Source organism: Rhinoderma darwinii, chromosome 5, assembly GCF_050947455.1.
Source record: "Rhinoderma darwinii isolate aRhiDar2 chromosome 5, aRhiDar2.hap1, whole genome shotgun sequence".
Classification (NCBI taxonomy): domain Eukaryota; kingdom Metazoa; phylum Chordata; class Amphibia; order Anura; family Rhinodermatidae; genus Rhinoderma; species Rhinoderma darwinii.
The window spans coordinates 119,366,899-119,387,200 of NC_134691.1; the positions used below are offsets into that span (position 1 = coordinate 119,366,899).

The 20,302-nt window shown below is 41.1% G+C and overlaps 1 protein-coding gene across 3 annotated transcripts in view; it reads left to right on the forward strand.

The window, feature by feature from the left end:
- Positions 1-6,701, forward strand: part of RNMT (RNA guanine-7 methyltransferase) — a 66,649-nt gene extending 59,948 nt beyond the window's left edge. For all 3 annotated transcript variants that reach the window (XM_075826467.1, XM_075826466.1, XM_075826468.1), the window contains exon 11: positions 6,343-6,701. In XM_075826467.1, the coding sequence (XP_075682582.1) occupies positions 6,343-6,380 (38 nt within the window). In that variant the 3' untranslated portion in view covers positions 6,381-6,701. The remainder of the gene's footprint in view (positions 1-6,342) is intronic.
- The last annotated feature ends 13,601 nt before the right edge of the window (positions 6,702-20,302 follow it).

Below are 20,302 nucleotides of genomic sequence, written 5' to 3' on the forward strand. Positions count from 1 at the left end.
TTATCTCTCGGCTCGGCCACCTCTCCTCAGCACCGTAGACTTGTATAGACTACTCCAGGACATGTGCAGCATCAGCGCTGGAGCCATTGAATACAGCTTACCATGCACATAGCTGCCAGGTACTTATCAGGTCTTTCGCAGTAAGCGGCATCGGAAGCACTCACGTTCAGGCTATCGGCGCGACGACATCACATCGCCGCTGGCCTGAATTGTCAATCAAATTGAGTCCCACCCAGCATATACATCAGTAAACCAGCAAGTGGAGGGAAGCGGTGGCCATGAGACCTAGGTAGATGGGACAACCCCTTTAATGTGCTCCCTGTAATTTACCTGTTGCAGGTACACTTTTTTTTTTTTTCTAACACCATCTTTTCAGGTTTAAAATTCTGTGCTAACTAATACAGTGAAGGAAATAAGTATTTGATCCCTTGCTGATTTTGTAAGTTTGCCCACTGTCAAAGACATGAACAGTCTAGAATTTTTAGTCTAGGTTAATTTTACCAGTGAGAGATAGTTTATATATATATAAAAAAAAAACAGAAAATCACATTGTCAAAATTATATATATTCATTTGCATTGTGCACAGAGAAATAAGTATTTTATCCCTTTGGCAAACAAGACTTAATACTTGGTGGCAAAACCCTTGTTGGCAAGCACAGCAGTCAGACGTCTTTTGTAGTTGATGATGAGGTTTGCACACATGTTAGATGGAATTTTGGCCCACTCCTCTTTGCAGATCATCTGTAAATCATTAAGATTTCGAGGCTGTCGCTTGGCAACTCGGATCTTCAGCTGCCTCCATAAGTTTTTGATGGGATTAAGGTCTGGAGACTGGCTAGGCCACTCCATGACCTTAATGTGCTTCTTTTTGAGCCACTCCTTTGTTGCCTTGGCTGTATGTTTCGGGTCATTGTCGTAAATGGAAGACCCAGCCACGAGCCATTTTTAATGTCCTGGTGGAGGGAAGGAGGTTGTCAATCAGGATTTGACGGTACATGGCTCCATCCATTCTCCCATTGATGCAGTGAAGTAGTCCTTTGTCCTTAGCAGAGAAACACCCCCAAAACATAATGTTTCCACCTCCATGCTTGACAGTGTGGACAGTGTTCTTTGGGTCATAGGCAGCATTTCTCTTCCTCCAAACACGGCGAGTTGAGTTAATGCCAAAGAGCTCAATTTTAGTCTCATCTGACCACAGCACCTTCTCCCAATCACTCTCAGAATCATCCAGATGTTCATTTGCAAACTTCAGATGGGCCTGTACATGTGCCTTCTTGAGCAGGGGGACCTTGCGGGCACTGCAGGATTTTAATCCATTACGGCGTAATGTGTTACCAATGTTTTTTTTGGTGACTGTGGTCCCAGCTGCCTTGAGATCATTAACAAGTTCCCCCCGTGTAGTTTTCGGCTGAGCTCTCACCTTCCTCAGGATCAAGGACACCCCACGAGCTGAGATTTTGCATGGAACCCCAGATCGATGTCGATTGACAGTCATTTTGTATGTCTTCCATTTTCTTACTATTGCACCAACAGTTGTCTCCTTCTCACCCAGCGTCTTACTTATGGTTTTGTAGCCCATTCCAGCCTTGTCCAGGTCTATGATCTTGTCCCTGACATCCTTAGAAAGCTCTTTGGTCTTGCCCATGTTGTAGAGGTTAGAGTCAGACTGATTAATTGAGTCTGTGGACAGGAGCCTTTTATACAGGTGACCATGTAAGACAGCTGTCTTTAATGCAGGCACCAAGTTGATTTGGAGCGTGTAACTAGTCTGGAGGAGGCTGAACTCTTAATGGTTGGTAGGGGATCAAATACTTATTTCTCTGTGCACAATGCAAATAAATATATAGAATTTTGACAGTGATTTTCTGTTTTGTTTTTTTTTTTGTTTGTTTTTTTAAGTATAATCTATCTCTCACTGGTAAAATTAACCTAGCCTAAAAATTCTAGACTGTTCATGTCTTTGACAGTGGGCAAACTTACAAAATCAGCAAGGGATCAAATACTTATTTCCTTCACTGTATCTTAACATATTAGTTTAGCAGTTTGAGCTCTGATTAAGAGCTCCATTGATTTAAAATATAGCATACTTGCAACCACTAGTGTAGCTTAATGTATACTGTTTTTATTAACCCCTTCCCGACACTTGACGTATCCATACGCCAAAGTCGGGTAGGGGAAGTATGGAGCGGGCTCACGCAGTGAGCTCGCTCCATACGATGACGGTGTCGGCTGTATGTTACAGCCGACACTTCAGAGTAACTAGTTTAACTCGTTAAATTCCGCGGTCAATACTGACCGCAGCATTTAAATCGTCAGAAAGGGCGACCCCCTCTAACAGCTCATCGCGCCCCCCGCAACGCAATCGCGGGGGGGGGGCCGATGGTTGCTATGGGTGCCTGGGGGCTTAATGAACGCCCCCAGGTCCGCCATCTTTGTACACCTATAAAGCCTTGCCTCCGGCAGGGCTTAATAGGTGCCTGTCAGAATCACAATAAACTGCAATACATTAGTATTGCAGTATATCATGCAAGCAATCTAACGATCGCTGGTTGAAGTCCCCTAAGGGGACTAATAAAAAAAGTAAAAAAAAGTTAAATAAAGTTTTTTTTTTGGTGTTAAAAAAAAAATAAAAATATTAAAAGTTCAAAAAAAAAACCTTTTCCCATTTTCCCCTAGAGCATAGTAAAAAAATAAATAAATAAATGTAATTGGTATTGCCGCGTCCGTAAAAGTCTGAACTATTATAATATATCGTTCTTTAACCCCCACAAAAAATGAAATGAAAAGTGATCAAACCGTCGCATTTACACCAAAATGGGTATTATTAAAAACTACAGCTTATGCCGCAAAAAAACTGAAAGCTGTTTACGACGGGAAGTGGTTAATGAGTACACTGTAGAAATCATAAGCAGTAAGCGCCATCTAGTGGCGGTTGCAGTCACCCAGAATTTATTATTTTAACTCTACTTTTTTTTTATAGCTAATTTGGAGCTTAGCATTAGATCTCAGACAGCAAATAAGATATTTTAAGGTAACCCCTTAAGGACGTGGACTAGTTGGCATGTTTAGGGCACAGACCCACTTTTCAAATCTGACACGTCACTTTATGTGGTAATAACTTTGGAATGCTTTCACCTATCCAAGCGATTCTGTGATTTTCTCGTGATACATTGTACTTTAAGTTAGTGGTAAAATTTGGTCGATACATTTAGTATTTATTTGTGAAAAAAAAACAAAATCTAGAGAAAATTTGCATTTATTCTAAATTTAAATGTGTCTGTTTGTAAGACAGATAGTAATAGTTTAACCCTTTTAGGCTTTTCACAGGAATTAAAACAAAGTGGAGGTGAAATTTACAAATTAATTAATAATTTTTTTTGCAGAAAATCAGTTTTATTCAATTTTTGCCCTGTAACACAGAAGGTTGTACCAGAGAAACGCGACTCAATATTTATTAATCAGATTCTGCAGTTTTTAGAAATATTCCACATGTGGCCCTAGTGTGCTACTGGACTGAAGCACAGGCCTCAGAAGCAAAGCTTTTTTATCAGAATATATTTTAGGCACCATGTCAGGTTTGAAGAGGTCTTTTTGGGCCAAAACAGTGGAAACCCCCCAAAAAAGACACCATTTGGCAAACTACACCCCTCAAGGAATTCCCACAGGTTCTTTGCTGAATTTAGTGGAACGAGGCTGAAAATTAAAATAAAAGAGAAAAAGCACCCCCAACGTTTGAAAAAATTCTCCCGATTACGGCAATACCCCATGTGTTTTCATTAACCGGTGTTTGGACACGCTGCAGGGCTCAAAAGGGAAGGAGCACCATTTGGCTTTTGGAGCTAAAATTTAGCTGGAATGGCTTTCGGGTGCCATGTCGCATTTGCAAAGCTCCTGCTCGGCAAAAACAGTAGGAACTCCCCATTAGGGAAACTACACCCCCTGAAGGAATCTATCTAGGGGTATAGTAAGTATTTAGGCCCCACAGGTCATTTGCAGAATTTATTGGAATTAGGCCGTAAAAATGAATATCAAGATTTTTTCCACTAAAAAGTTAAATTGTTTAATTTTCACAAGGGATAAAGGAGAAAAAGCACCCCAACATTTGTAATTTCTCCCGAGAATGGCAATACCCTATTTGTGGTCATAAACGGCTGTTTGGGCATACGGCAGGGCTCAGAAAGGTAGGAGCGCTATTTGGCATGCAGCTTTTGCTGGTTTGGTTTTTGGGCGCCATTTCTCATTTGGAAACTCCTAATGTACCAGAGTACAGTGGAACCCCCCAAGAAGTGACCCTATTTTGGAAATTATACCTCTCATGGCATTTATCATTCGCCTGGACATATGACCGGGCTCATGCGCACTTGGTCTATTTTGGTGATTTTCACAGCATTGACCCACAATTGCAGGGCTCTGAGGTCAAATAGTACCCTTAAGATGTGACCATTATTTTGGAAACTACACCCCTTAAGGCATTTTAAGGGGGGTAGTGAGCATTTTGCCCCATAGGTGTTTCTTCATTACAAATTAATGCACAGCGGATGGTGCAAAGTGAAAATTGCAATTTTCCGCTGATATACCATTTTAGTGCACTATATGTTGTGCCCAGTTTGTGCCACTGAAGACCAATATCTCAATATTAAGTGGGTTCTCCCGAGTATGGCGATGCCATATATGCTGTTTGAGCACACTGTATGGCTCAGAACGGAAGAAGCACCTCTTGGATCGCAAATTTAGCATGATAGTAGTTCTGTTTGGTATTTCAATTTATAACGTGGGGGCATATGTAAGCTGTGCGGAGTTTTGGAACACACTGCACATTTTGCGTCACCATATTCTGAGAACCAGAACTTTATTTTTTCATGAATGGAGCTGTGTGGGAGCTTATTTGTTGTGAGACAATCTGTGGTTTTCATTGGTACAATTTTGTAGACTTGAACCAGCGATCGTTGGATTGCTTGCACAATATACTGCAATACTAATGTATTGCAGTATATCGTGATACTGACCGCCTCCTATGAGGAGTACAGAGGAGTACAAAGATGGTGGACCTGGGGACATTCATCACGCTGCCATGCAAACGAAAGGCGCCCCCTGATCACGTCGCTGGGAGAGCATTGGAACGTTACAGGGAAACGTTTCTAGTAATTTAAATGCCGCGGTCGCTATTGACCACGACATTTAACAGATTAAATGAGCGGGATCGTGCTAGAGCGGGATCCCGTTTTGTTACCCCGACATGTCGGCTGTAACACACAGCCGTCACTCTTGCCAGCCCGTGAGCCCACTCCATACTCCCCCCTCCTGACGCGCGGAAAGGGGTTAATGCTACATTGACAAAATGTTGCGCCTTCCCAAAATGACTATTCTTAGCCATTTTGCTCTAGGATAATTAGTTTAATGGGGCACTTGAGGAAGTAGGGGGTTCTTTTCTTTTTTTTTTTTTATGGCAAACATTGCAGATCTGTTAAGTATTGCTGATCACATATACATGAGCTGTATGTACATTTCTAGCAGTGCACCGAGGTCTCCGTATGGTTTTCTGGCTACATTTAGCGTGTGTTTGCAATAGCATTTAATGTAAATGGCATTTTTATTGGTCTGATTTACCAAATGCAGTCATAATAGTATGCTGGACGGCACATTCCCCGTGATAAATTGCTTGCTGTTAACGTTAAGCATTTTTTTTTTTTTTTTTTTTTTTTTTTTTATAGTTGCATGGTGTGAGATGGAATTAAAGACCACCTGTTAATGTACATAATTTATGCTTTGAAGTTATTTCATGATCCAGAATTATTGTCTTCTCCTAGGTTTAATCTGTGTCTTTATTAGTTATTTTAATAGGTTTCATGAGTAACACTCTCTGGTATGTGATGAACATACTACAAAATAGGCTATGTTCACATCTGTGTCTGGTCTTTTCATTCTGCTCCGCCAGAGAAGTAGAACAAGGGCAAACCGGAAGAGAGACTTCTGTTGCACCATGGATACCACTGGCGGCCGACGGAACCCATTGACTTTAATGGTTTCAGTCGGGGTGTCCGTGGTTTTACCGGAAACAATAGCGCAGCATGCTGCGTTGTTTATGGTAATCTTGCCTGGATCTGCGACAGACAGAGGCCCCTTACAAAGCCTCCGACGCAGATGTAAACAAGGCCTAATACAGCATCAGAGGGATTTTCACCTATGTTTTCTTAAATATTAGTGATATATCTCTAGAAGTTGTCTATGTATGTGACATATTTCTGGGTGAGAAGAAAACCAATCTTTCTCTGTTGTGTTTAATTGTACTGTATTGTAATTTTAATTATTTTTTAATAATGTGGCCTTATTTTTTTTTGCAGGTATCTATTTATTATTTGCCTTTGAAAAAGAGGCTTGAGTGAAAATGCTTCTAACATTCCAGTCGGACAACTTTTGTGTGTTTTTTATTTTTGTTTTTTCTCTTTTTTAAGGCTTGTGAACTTTATGTATATACATTGTTACAGTTCTTGTGCATGTATGTAAAGTGTGGCGCACTTATCTGTGCCAGCTGCAAATGCTTGTCTGTGACAGGCTGAAGTGTAAATATGAGCAGACCATAGGTATTTTGTACAGATGTTTAAAGCACATTTTGTTTTTCTTTCCAATGGTATTAGTTTGTTATAGAAGAAAATTGCATGCACAGGCCAACATTAAATATTTTCTATGTTCTGTTCCAAAACAGCCTGTGATTGTACATTTACCAAATATTGCTTTGTGTATGTCCATCTTAGTACACCGGTTTGCAGTTTTATCTAGAATTAAGAAACGTACAAAATACACAAAGAAATTCATAAACTCCTAGAAATTCCTCCCTTACCCCTTCCCGACATTTGACGTTCGTGTACATCGTAGTCTAAGGGAATAGTATAGAGCAGACCTGAACAATCTCCATACGCAGCAGGTGTCAGCTGTTTATTACAGTTGACACCTTGCTCTAGTTATCGCCGATCCCTGCCGTTTAACTATTTAGACGTCGCGGACAATAGTGACCACTGCATCTAAGCCATTAAACAAGAGGGGCCCTTTCTCATCCCTTCGAACCCACTGCGACGCGAGGGGCTCCCCAGTCTGACATGTCCGTACTCCTATTAACCCTTTTCCTGCCAGGGGTTTTTGATGTACAAATGAAACCTAAGGCTAAGTTCACACTTGCGTTGAATAAGCCGTTACTCTGATCCGTTTTTATATTAAAATAACTGGTAAAAACTGATCCGTAAAAAATCCCATTGAAATCAATTTGATTTTTATCTCCATTCGTTTGCGTCCGTTGTTAGGCTTCGTTCACATCTGCGTCAGGGCTCTATTCCGACATTCTGTCGGAGCTTTCCGTCGGAATGGAACCCTGACAAAAATGGAAACCATAGGTTTCTGTTTCCATCACCATTAATTTCAATTGATTGAATTTGCTCCATTCTAACAAAGCTCCAACGGAACGTCGGAACGGAGCCCTGACTCATATGTTAACATAGCTTACGTTATCTTTTTTTTTTTGAAGGATATAAAAGTGCAGAGTACAGGACTTTTTTTTTCTCCGTTCAGAAAAACGGATGTCTAACTAATCATCTATTTTTAACATTGGTGTCAATGTAAAACTGATACAAACGGATTGTAATCCGTTTGCATCAGTTTCTAATCCGTTAAAAGAACCAGCAGACATTATATTGCCATTTTGGAGCTGTATTTACGAAAAGTTTGGCGGGAGAATATTTTTTTTTAGCTTTGTCATAATGGTGTGCATTGATGAATGTACTCATATTCATGTACACTAATTTATAAGCCCCCAAGGAAAAAATAATTTAAGATAAGAGCCTAGCAACAGACTATCAACTGAACAAAAAAGGGTAGCAAAAAAAAAAAAAAAGGAAAGGATCCGTTATAAATTGATAAACTGATGCATTAAACTAATCCTTTAAAAAACACTGACCATTTATCATCCGTTTGCATCCGTTATTTTTGTAACATCCACTCATCTAAAAACAGATCAGGGTAATGGATTATACAACGCAAGTGTGGACTTGGATTAGAAAATAAGGAAACACACTAACGCCCTACACCTATATATTTTCTCAAAGTAGACACTCAGCACTTTATACACACACAACCACGGTCATGCAATTTTGTCCCAAACAGCATTTTTTATTAAACATTGCAAAGTGTGGCCCAAACAGAAAATGATATACACCATGCCTCCTAAAAATAAAAGTTCTCTATGTGCAGAGTTCATACATAGCACTTATGTCTGTCTGCAAGCGCATGTCTTCACAAAAAAAACTATAGGGTAAAGGGATTACACAACTGAAAAAGTGAGTGCACCCCCAACATCATATATTTCCTTAAAGCAGACAACCGGAAGTTTGTAATTGACTTAACTTGCGTTTGGCAGACATGTTCACCTTCATGTAACTTTGTGACCAACATGAATTATTTTTTTTACTCCTTAATGACAGCCCACCGTCTTGACGGCAGGCGGTGCAAGTGCTTGGTCTACAGAGCCATCTTTTGGCGTCGCTGTAGAAGAGGCTGATGAGTGCTCCTGTGAGCGCTCATCCTCTGAGCAGTTGCTGTAACTTACAGTTCCTGATCTTAGAGCAGCCTGCTGAATACAGCTGGGGTTGGAAAACATTCCGACCTTCTGTTTAACCTTTTGATCGCCGCAGTCCGTGACAGCGGCATGATCAAAGGGAACTCCCATCTTTGATCGTGTCATGGGAAACCCGGTGAAGTGATGAAAAACTGGGGAATCCCTCTGCAATCAGACCTGGGGACCTAGAAAGGACCCCAGGGTTACAAGAGCATGCTAATACATTATAAGTAAAAAATAAAGTTATCCATTAATGGGATTAAAAAAAAGTAACAAAATAAGTGTAAAAAAAAAAATAAAGGCATTATTTTGCATAAAATATATTTTATTGCCCATACATTACATAAAAACAAAAAACGTACACATATTCTGTATCTACACAACCGTATTAACCTGAATAATTAAACAGGATATTTATCTTAAAATCGAAACGGGATTAACCAAAAAAACAATGCCGATATCCCTTTTTCCTGTAGTCCCGCTGTAAAAATAGTATTTTTTCTTTGCAGTTTGGGGGTACTAAAAAAAGCTTATTTCTCCCGCATAAAACAAGGCCTCATAACAGCCACGTCCATGAAAGAATAAAACTTATGGCTGCTGAAAGTCAGAGAGGCAAAAACAGAAAAGTTTAGCTGGTCATTTTGAGGCCTTTTCAGGCCCAGTCATTAAGGGGTTAAACCAAATGTATTCGCAGATGTTTGCACACAAAAACAATGTGAATATAATAGACCAAGGTGTGCGAAATTCATATATACCACATACGCCTACATCAACCTGAGCTTGTGCTCTCAAAAACACAAATAGAATGTGGTAAAAATATGTACTGCCCACGGCAAACCGCTACGTGGCTCCTAAAATCTGCATTGTTTTGAGAGCCCACAGCATACCGTGTAAAAAAAAAAGTTAAATTTATTAATTTATACACACAACCACCGTCACACAACTTTGCATCAAACAGTGGCTTATAAATATAAGTTGCATGCATGTTCAACTTTGTGACTAAAATGTGTACTCATAGCACTTATGCAAAAAACTGTAAGACGTGAGGAGTTGATACATACCGCACATGTTTGACAGAGGTGGGGCTAATATTTAGGCATTGCAGTGCATTGTACATGCAATCAATTGCATGTTCAAGTCCCCTGGTGGGGCTAAAATAAAATAAAAACTGTATAAAGATGGTTAATAACATTTTCAAATATAGATATATAAATAGCCATTTTTGTAATTATGGGAAATAATTACTTTAAAATAATATAAACAAAAAAATAAGCATTATTATCGCTGTGATCCGATCTCTTAAAATGTTTGTTTAATTCCACCTGGTAATTGGCTAAAAAAAATTAATCCTGAATTTTTTTGGTCACCTCTCCTCCCCAAAAAATGGAATGAAAAGTGATCAAAAAGTCCATCTATACCCCAAAATAGACCAAATAAAAAACACCACTCGCCCCGCAAAAAACAAAAAAACAACCCCCACACAGCTCTATCAAATGATAAATAAGTTATGGGTCTCAGAATATCGACACAAAACAAATGTATTTATTTTTTTTAATTTTTATTGATTTTGTAAATATACAAGGGTACAAATAAAAACACATATTACACTTTATATCATGACATTTTGCTTAGGCCTCATGCACACGACCGTATTTTTTCCCACCCGTAAATACTGGCGTAAATACGGGTCCGGTGTGTCACGTATTCCACCCGTTTTGCACCAGTATTTACGAACCCGTGCTCGTAAATATGGGTCCGGTGTCACACGTATTCCACCCGTATTTACGAGCACGTTTTTGGCGGCAAAATAGCACTGCACTAATCGGCAGCCCCTTCTCTCTATCAGTGCAGGATAGAGAGAAGGGACAGCCTTTTCTGTAATAAAAGTTAAAGAAATTCATACTTACCCGGCCGTTGTCTTGGTGACGCGTCCCTCTCTTCACATCCAGCCCGACATCCCTGGATGACGCGGCAGTCCATGTGACCGCTGCAGCCTGTGATTGACCTGTGATTGGCTGCAGCGGTCACATGGCCTGAAATGTCATCCAGGACGTCGGGCCGGATGTCGAGAGAGACGCGTCACCAAGGCAACGGGCGGGAGACCGGACTGGAGGAAGCTGGAAGTTGTTGGTAAGTATGAACGTCTTTTATTTTTATTTTTTACAGGTTTATACTGATCGGTAGTCACTGTCCAGGGTGCTGAAAGAGTTACTGCCGATCAGTTAACTCTTTCAGCTCCCTGGACAGTGACTATTTACTGACGTCGCTTAGCAACGCTGCCGTAATGACGGGTGCACACATGTAGCCACCCGTCATTACGAGAGCTCCATAGACTTCTATGGACTGTCCGTGCCGTTATTACGGCCTGAAATAGGACATGTTCTATCTTTTTCAACGGCACGGGCACCTTCCCGTGAGAAAACGTGAAGGCACCCGTCGCCAATAGAAGTCTATGAGCCCGTTATTAGGGGTCGTAATTACGACCCGTAATAACGGGAGTTTTTACGGTCGTGTGCATGAGGCCTTAGTAATGGAGGGTGAAGGGTAAAAGGGGGAGTAAAATAAAATACAAACTTATGTTCAGGAATGCATTCATCGAAAATCGTAATATGAAAGAAATAATTAACAGGGACAGACTTCCACCCCTTCGGACCCATATGTCTGGGAGCAAAAATTAGAAAGCAGTTAGGAAATGTTTACTGCCATATAGACCCTCAAACTAATTTGCAGTATGCGCTCCAAGGGTGCCATAGAAACGCCTTCCTAGTCTGGGAATCCCAATGAGACATCTCCTCAAACCTGTATATCTGATCTACCTTCGCAATCCAGTGATCAATAGCTGGAATGGTATCCGAAAGCCAATTAAGTGGGATTAACAGCTTAAATAAAGGAGTGGGGGCATATTGTGCAGGGGAGAAGGGGATAGAGAGCAAGGCAGTTTCGGGGGATATAGGTATGTAGTATTTGCATATGTCATTGCAATGTTTAACCCCTTAATAACCGGGCCTGAAAAGACCTTAACCCCTTCCCGCTCCTTGACGTACTATTACGTCATGGCAGCTGTATCGTTCGCGCTCCATGCCGTAATAGTACGTCTCAGGAGTAACGGCCGTTTCGGCCGTCCTCCCGACACATACAGGAGCTGTGACGCTGCTGTCTTGTTCAGCAGCTGTCACAGCTCCTACAGCGGGGACCGATCGCTGTGTCCCCGCTGATTAACCCCTTAAAAGCCGCGTTCTATAGAGATCGCGGCTTTTTAGGGGTTAAGCTGCCATCGCCGGCCTGCTACGCGACAGCGGCCGGCGATGGTGACTATGGCAACCGGACACCAAACAATGGCGTCCGGCTATGCCATAGACGGAAGCCTAGTGGGTCCTGACAACGTCAGGACCCACTATGCTTGCTGTCAGTGAGTAGCTGACAGTTCTAATACACTGCACTACGCATGTAGTGCAGTGTATTAGATTAGCGATCAGGGCCTCCTGCCCTCATGTCCCCTAGTGGGACAAAGTAATAAAGTAAAAAAAAAGTTAAAAAAAGATGTGTAAAAATAAGAAAATAAAAGTTTTAAAAGTAATAAAAGTAAAAGTCCCACTTTTTCCCTTATCAGTCATTTATTATTAATAAAAATATATAAACAAACAAATAAACTATACGTAATTGGTATCGCCGCGTCCGTAACGGCCTGAACTACAAAATTATTTTGTTATTTATCCCGCACGGTGAACGCCGTAAAAAAAAATATTAATAAACCGTACCACAATCACAATTGTTTGGTCACTTCACCTCCCAAAAAATGGAATAAAAAGAGATCAAAAAGTCGCATGTACCTAAAAATGGTACTGATGGAAAATACAGTTCGTTACGCAAAAAATAAGTCCTCGCACGGCTTTATTGATTGAAAAATAAAAAAGTTCTGGCGCTTAGAATAAGGGAACACAAAAAGTGAATGATTGTTTACAAAACGTATTTTATTGTGCAAACGCCATAAGACATAAAAAAAAACTATAAACATCTGGTATCGCCGTAATCGTATCGCCCCGCAGAATAAAGTGAATGTGTCATTTATAGCGCACGGTGAACGCTGTAAAAAAAAAAGTATACAAAAACAATAGTAGAATTGCTGTTTTTTAGTCACCACGCCACCTAAAAATGGAATAAAAACTGATCAAAAAGCCGCATGCACCCCATGAAAACTACAATGGATTCCTCAAGGGGTCTAGTTTCCAAATTGGGGTCACTTTTGGGGGGTTTCCAATGTTTTGGCACCACAAGACCTCTTCAAACCGGACATGGTGCCTAATAAAAAAGAGGGCTCAAAATCCGCTAGGTGCTCCTTTGCTTCGGAGGCCGGTGCTTCAGTCCATTACCGCCCGAGGGCCACATGTGGGATATTTCTCTAAACTGCAGAATCTGGGCAATAAGTATTGAGTTGCGTTTCTCTGATAAATCCTTTTGTGTTATAAAAAAAATGGTATAAAAAGAGTAAATTTCACCTCTACTTTGCTCTAAATTTCTGTGAAACACCTAAAGGGTTCATAAACTTTCTAAATGCTGTTGTGAATACTTTGAGGGGTCTAGTTTCTAAAATGGGGTGTTTGATAGGGGTTTCTAATATATGGGCCCCTCAAAGCAACTTCAGAAATGAACTGGAACCTAAAAAAATAAATAAATGAGGCAATACTTCGCTTCTTACATTATACTGATAATGAGCCGTGCCCACTCCGAGATGACCCCAGTTTTGACCGTTTGTATAAACGGAGACCCCTATTAGACCGTTCCAGTGCCCGGTTTTCCCAAGCATACACCCCCGAGAAGTGTTTTTCTATTGATGAGTCCCTGGTACATTTTAAAGGGAGGGTTCAATTCCGCCAGTACCTGCCAGGTAAGAGGGCAAGGTATGGCGTGAAGATGTATAAGCTGTGCGAGAGTGCATCAGGGTATACCTACAGGTTTAGGATATATGAAGGAAAGGCCACCCCCAAACCAGACTGCATCCTGGACTACAATAGGTACATGGGAGGGATGGACTTGTCAAATCAAGTCCTGAAGCCCTACAGCGCCATGCGGTGTGGTATAAGAAGCTGGCCGGGCACATCATACAGATGGCTTTGTACAATTCGTATGTGCTACGTCGATGTGCAGGCCAGAGGGGAACTTTCCTGGAATTTCAAGATCTAATCTTTAGGGACCAGGAAGGGGGGGCACCCAGTACTTCTGGAAGCGAGGCCACACGCATCGTACCAGGGCAACACTTTCCAGGAGAAGTTCCCCAAACCGGTGGAAAGGGAAAGAGTCAAAAGAGGTGCAGAGTCTGCTATAAGAGGGGGATAAGGAAGAACACAATATACCAATGTGACACGTGTCCCGAAAAACCAGGGCTCTGTATAAAAGATGGTTTTAAAATGTATCATACATCCCTTGATTTTTAATTTACCCTGATGCACTCCGCAAAGCTTACCCCCCTCATCTTTCCCTTCTGAGCCCTGCCGTATGCCCAGGCAGCTGATAACAGCCACATGTAGGGTATTGTCGTACCCAGGAGAACCCACATTACAATTTAAGGGGTGTATATCTCCGGTGGCGCATGCTGGGCACACTATATTGGACACTGAAATGGCATATACATATATAAAATTGCAAATCTCACACTGCACCATCTGCTGCGCATTATCTTTTACACAGTACCTGTGGGGTCAAAATGCTCACTACACCTCTAGATGAATGTCTTAAGGGGTGTAGTTTTTAAAATGGGGTCACTTCTCGGGGGTTTCAACTGTACTGGTACCTCAGGGGCTTCTGCATACATGACTTAGCACCAGAAAAGCTCCAGTAGGCCAAATGGTGGTCCTTTTCTTCTGAGCCCTCCCATGGGTCCAAACTGCAGTTTATCACCACAAATGGGGTATTGCCGCACTAAGGACAAATTGGGCAACAAAATGGGGTATGTTGTTCCTTGTGAAAATAAGACATTTTGATCAAAAATGACATCTTATTGGAAAAAATATAATTTTTTTCATTTCACAGCCCAATTCAAATAGGTGCTGTGAAAAACCTGTGCGGTCAAAATGATAACAAAAACCATAAATGAATTCCTTGAGGGGTGTAGTTTCCAAAATGGGGTCACTTCTGGTGGGTTTCCATTGCTTTGATACCTCTGGGGCTCTGCAAATGCGACATGGCACCCGAAAACCAATCCAGCAAAATCTGGACTCCAACAAACACATAGCGCTCCTTTCCTTCTGAGCCCTCCCATGGGCCCAAACGGCAGTTTATCACCACAAATGGGGTATTGCCGCACTAAGGACAAATTGGGCAACAAAATGGGGTATGTTGTTCCCTGTGAAAATAAGAAAAGTTGATCAAAAATGACATTTTATTGGAAAAAATATCATTTTTTTCATTTCACAGCCCAATTCAAATAGGTGCTGTGAAAAAACTGTGCGGTCAAAATGATAACAAAAACCATAAATGAATTCCTTGAGGGGTGTAATTTCCAAAATGGGGTCACTTCTGGTGGGTTTCCATTGTTTTGATACCTCAACGCCTCTTCAAACCTGGCATGCTGCCTAAAATATATTCTAATAAAAAAGAGGCCTCAAAATGCACTAGGTGCTTCTTTGCTTCTAGGGCTTGTGTTTTAGTCCACGAGCGCACTAGAGCCACATGTGGGACATTTCTAAAAACTGCAGAATCTGGACAATACATATTTAGTAGTGTTTCTCTGGTAAAACCTTCTCTGTTACTAAAAAAAAATTGAATAAAATTGAAATTCAGCAGAAAAAATGAAATTTGCAAATTTCATTTCCACTTTGCTTTAATTCCTGTGAAATGCCTGAAGGGTTAAAAAACTTTCTATATGCTGTTTTGAATACTTTGAGGGGTCTAGTTTTTAAAATGGGGTGTTTTATGGGGGTTTCTAATACATAGGCCCCTCAAATCCACTTCCGAACTGAACTGGCACCTTCAAAAAAAGGCTTTTGAAATTTTCTTAAGAATATGAGAAATTGCTGTTTATGTTCTAAACCTTGTAACGTCCAAGAAAAATAAAATAATGTTCAAAAAACGATGCCAATCTAAAGTAGACATATGGGAAATGTGAACTAGTAACTATTTTGGGTGGTATAACCGTCTGTTTTTCAAGCAGATGCATTTAAATTCTGAAAAATGCTATTTTTTGTAAATTTTCTCTAAATTTTGCAATTTTTCACAAATAAAGACTGAATATATCGACCAAATTTTACCACGAACATGAAGCCCAAAGTGTCACGAGAAAACAATCTCAGAATCGCTTGGATAGGTTTAAGCATTCCGACGTTATTACCACATAAAGTGAAATATGTCAGATTTGAAAAATGGGCTCTGAGCCTTAAGGCCCAAACTAGGCTGCGTCCTTAAAGGAACAGTGTCATGGCAAATAATTTTTTTTATATGTTAAAGATGTTAGTGCTTTAATAAAAACGTTTTTATTCATTTGTGTGTTTGTGTTTTACTTTTTCTTATTTTTACACTTTTTCTTCCCTATGGGGGCTGCCATTTTTTGTTCCATTTCTGTGTGTGTCGATTAACGACACACACAGACTTGGAGTACGGCAGCCACAGTCCCATAGGGACTGTGAACGGCTCCCGTCCCATTCACGTCCGTGTACGGCGTCTGTGTGGGAACTGCGCATGCGCCGCTCCCACACAGTCCTATTCGAAATTGGCGCCGTCCGGCGCCATTTTCCTGTGGACCGGAAGTCGCGGCCGGACTGTAATATTACTACTTCCGGTCGCGGCTTCCGGACTTGTGCACATGGAACAGCGGCAGCAAAGGGAGCGGACGGGCCGGAGGGAGCCGCGGCGGCAGGAGCAGGTAAGCGATTTCAATGTATGTTAGTGTTTGTGTGTGTTTACTACTGTATGTAAACCTACTACACTGTGGGTTACCTCAAAAAATGGCGACACACAGTGTAGGAGGTTAAACCTTTCAAACCCCTCGTTTATCCCGGCACTAGCCAGGATAAAGGAGGGGGGGGATGCTGAGAGCTCACTAGAGCGAGAGCTTTTAACCCAATGTTGCAATGCTGCAATTTTGGGAACTAGCTCCAACTAGCTCCATCTAGTGACCAAAAATGGGTAGTATTATAAATTTTGAAAAATGTGAAAAAATTTATAATATTTCCTGACTCGCGAAATAAATAAAAAAAATTTGAACAATGTTTAATCACCCACACACTAAATGTTTAAATTTTAAAAAAAAAGCATGTTTTTGGGGCGACACCATGCCTTTAAGGGGTTAATGACCAGCTAAATTTTTCTGTTTTTGCCTCTGCGTTTTAGCAGCCATAACTTTTTTATTTTTTCATTGACATGGCTGTATGAGGCCTTGTTTTATGCGAGAGAAATGGTATTTTTTTTCCCCCCAGTTTGGGGGTAAAAAATTTTTTTTTTACGGCGTGAATATAGGAAAAAGCGATTCTCGGAATAGTTTTTTTTGTTTGTTTTTTATCCCGTTCACGTTTCACGCTAAATAACCCATTAGATTAATTCTTCAGGTTATTACGGTCGTGTAGATACCTAATATGCGTAGGTTTTTTGTTTTTATTTAGTGTAGGGGCAATAAAATATATTTAATGGAAAATAAAGACTTTTTGGGACTTTTTTTATTTATTTATTTGTTTTGTTACTTTTTTTTTTTTTTAATCCCATCAAGGGATAACTTTATTTGTAACTTTATTTTTTACTTGTAATGTATTAGGATACTCCTGTACGCTAATACATTACACTGTGTCACTATGACACAGGCTGCTGATCGGGCAGCACATAGTGTGCCCGAACAGCAGGCACATGGAACAGACAGCCCTGGGGTCCTTTTGTAGGTCCCCAGGGCTGACTGCAGAGGGATTCTCCATTGTTTGATCGCATCACTGGAATCCCAGTGATGCGATCAAAGAGGGGAATTCCCTTTGATCTTGCCGCGGTCACGGACCGTGGTAATCAAAGGGTTAAACAGCTGGGGTCCGAATGTGTGCCGACCCCAGCTGTGTTCAGGAGGCTGCTCTAAGATCAGGAGCTGTTAGTAACAGCTCCTGCTTAGAGGATGAGTGCTCACACGACCGCTCAGCAGCCTGATCTGCAGCGACGCCAAAAGACGTCTCTGTAGATTAAGCACCCGCACCGCCTGACGTCAAAAGACAGTGGGCGGTCGGGAAGGTGTTAAAGATCAACTCCCACTACTGTGCTATCGTGCTGCAGGCCCAATATGGTAGAAAGTGCCACTTTGTCTTACAACGCCAACTTGTATCCGAATGTGTTGTGGAAAACAGACAAATCTTGTCTGGCGTCTTGTACCATCGGGACATTATTTTGTACGTTTTTCTGAATTTTGATGCATTTAGATACTTTATGGGGGCAATCATCTTAGATATTTCAGCAGCCGAAATTTTTTTACCCAAATTCTGTTCCCACAACCAAATAAAATTTTGGGGTTTGAGGGGGTGGGCACAAAGTTTTTTTTTTTTTGTTTTTTTTCTTAGAAAGCAGGAAAATAGGTTTGGGTGGTACATGGACTTGAGACACTAGGGGTTCAAACCAATTAGCGACCTTATGAAAAAAGGGGGACCTGCATCACGACAGAGCAGCTGTTTAACATAAGTGGCCAGCGGGAAATGGCTGTCGGAATATCTAAAGTAGACCGCAGAGCAGAATGAGTGATCAAACAACCATCATTATCTAGAAGTTGTTTAAGAGGCACCTGGGACAACCTCACATTCTTTGGTGTGCTATCACGCAAAGCCTTAGAGACCGCACCAATAATATCCCTAAGCTGAACCAATGGAGATGGTACGGATTGCAAATCCGGTCTATCCAGAAATCTCTTCCACCCAGAGAGTGTCACTCTAGTCAAAGGGTTGGAGGGAGTACCCTCCATAAGATCGGATGTAACAAAATGAGTGTACGGAGCGAGACTGTGGACATGTCATTTTCCAAGGCTACCTATAATTTATGTTGTGGAGTATGCAACCAATTTACTCTGGCTAGGTGAATAGCCTGATGATACCGTTGGGTCAGGTAGCCCAATGCCTCCAAAAGATTTCTGGCGGGACAGAATAGATCTCTCAATACAGGATTTCTTCCCTCGCCAAATAAATGTGGAGATCTACCTATTCATATGTAGAAAATATGATCAGAATGTAGGGACAGGCAAGCTCTGGTATGCCATTAGACATAACTAGCATTTTCCTACCGAACCAAGACAAGTAAGGTAAGTAATTATGTAGCATATCAGGGAAGGAAGATAGCGGTTTGAAGTTAATAGAGAACAACTCCGTGCAGTCTCCAATTTAATCCCTACATTTTTAACATGTGGTGAAAATCAAAATCAAAGGCCGGGTCAGCAGATAATTTGGATTTATGCTCAGGCAGTAGGGCTATTGCCAGGGCTTGAGATTTACTCGCATTGATCTGAAATTTGGAGATGAAACCAAAGGCATCTTTGGGAGGTGCGATTTCAGGGTTCATAACTATCAAAAGAAGGTAATCCGCGTAAGCAGCCAATTTATGCACTTCGCCACCAAGACAGAAACCTACAATGTCAGGAGTCATGCGTAGAAACTACATGAGGGTCTCCTTGACCATTACAAACAAAAGTGGGGAAAGAGGACATCCCTGGCGAGTGCCATTACAAATCTCAAAAGGGGCAGATAAGACTCCATTCATGGCAATAGCATTAGAGGGACATTCATACATGGAGAATACCGCATTGATGAAGGGGGTACGGAGATGAAAGGACATCATAATCTGCTTCATAAAAGTCCAACTAACCCTGTCAAAGGCCTTCTCAGCGTCCGTGCTGAGAAGAACCGTAGGTATGTTATGTTTTGAGAATGATGTAGTATATGTAACAAAAGTTAAAAACCGTTCAAAAGTTTAGGGTCACTTAGAAATGTCCTTATTTTTGAAAGCAAAGCACAGTTTTTTTTCAATGAAGATAACATTAAATTAATCAGAAATACACTCTATACATTGTTAATGTGCTAAATGACTATTCTAGCTGCAAACGTCTGGTTTTTAATGCAATATCTACATAGGTGTATAGAGGCCCATTTCCAGCAACCATCACTCCAGTGTTCTAATGGTACATTGTATTTGCTAACTGTTAGAAGGCTAATGGATGATTAGAAAACACTTGAAAACCCTTGTGCAATTATGTTAGCACCGCTGTAACCAGTTTTGCTGTTTAGAGGAGCTATAAAACTGACCTTCCTTTGAGCTAGTTGAGAATCTGGAGCATTACATTTGTGGGTTCGATTAAACTCTCAAAATGGCTAGAAAAAGAGAGCTTTTATGTGAAACTCGACAGTCTATTCTTGTTCTTCGACATGCAGGCTATTCCATGCGAGAAATTGCCAAGAAACTGAAGATTTCCAACAACGGTGTGTACTACTCCCTTCAGAGGACAGCACAAACAGGCTCTAACCAGAGTAGAAAGAGAAGTGGGAGGCCCCGCTGCACAACTGAGCAACAAGACAAGTACATTAGAGTCTCTAGTTTGAGAAATAGACACCTCACAGGTCCTCAACTGGCAGCTTCATTAAATAGTACCCGCAAAACGCCAGTGTCAACGTCTACAGTGAAGAGGCGACTATGGGATGCTGGCCTTCAGGGCAGAGTGGCAAAGAAAAGCCATATCTGAGACTGGCTAATAAAAGGAAAAG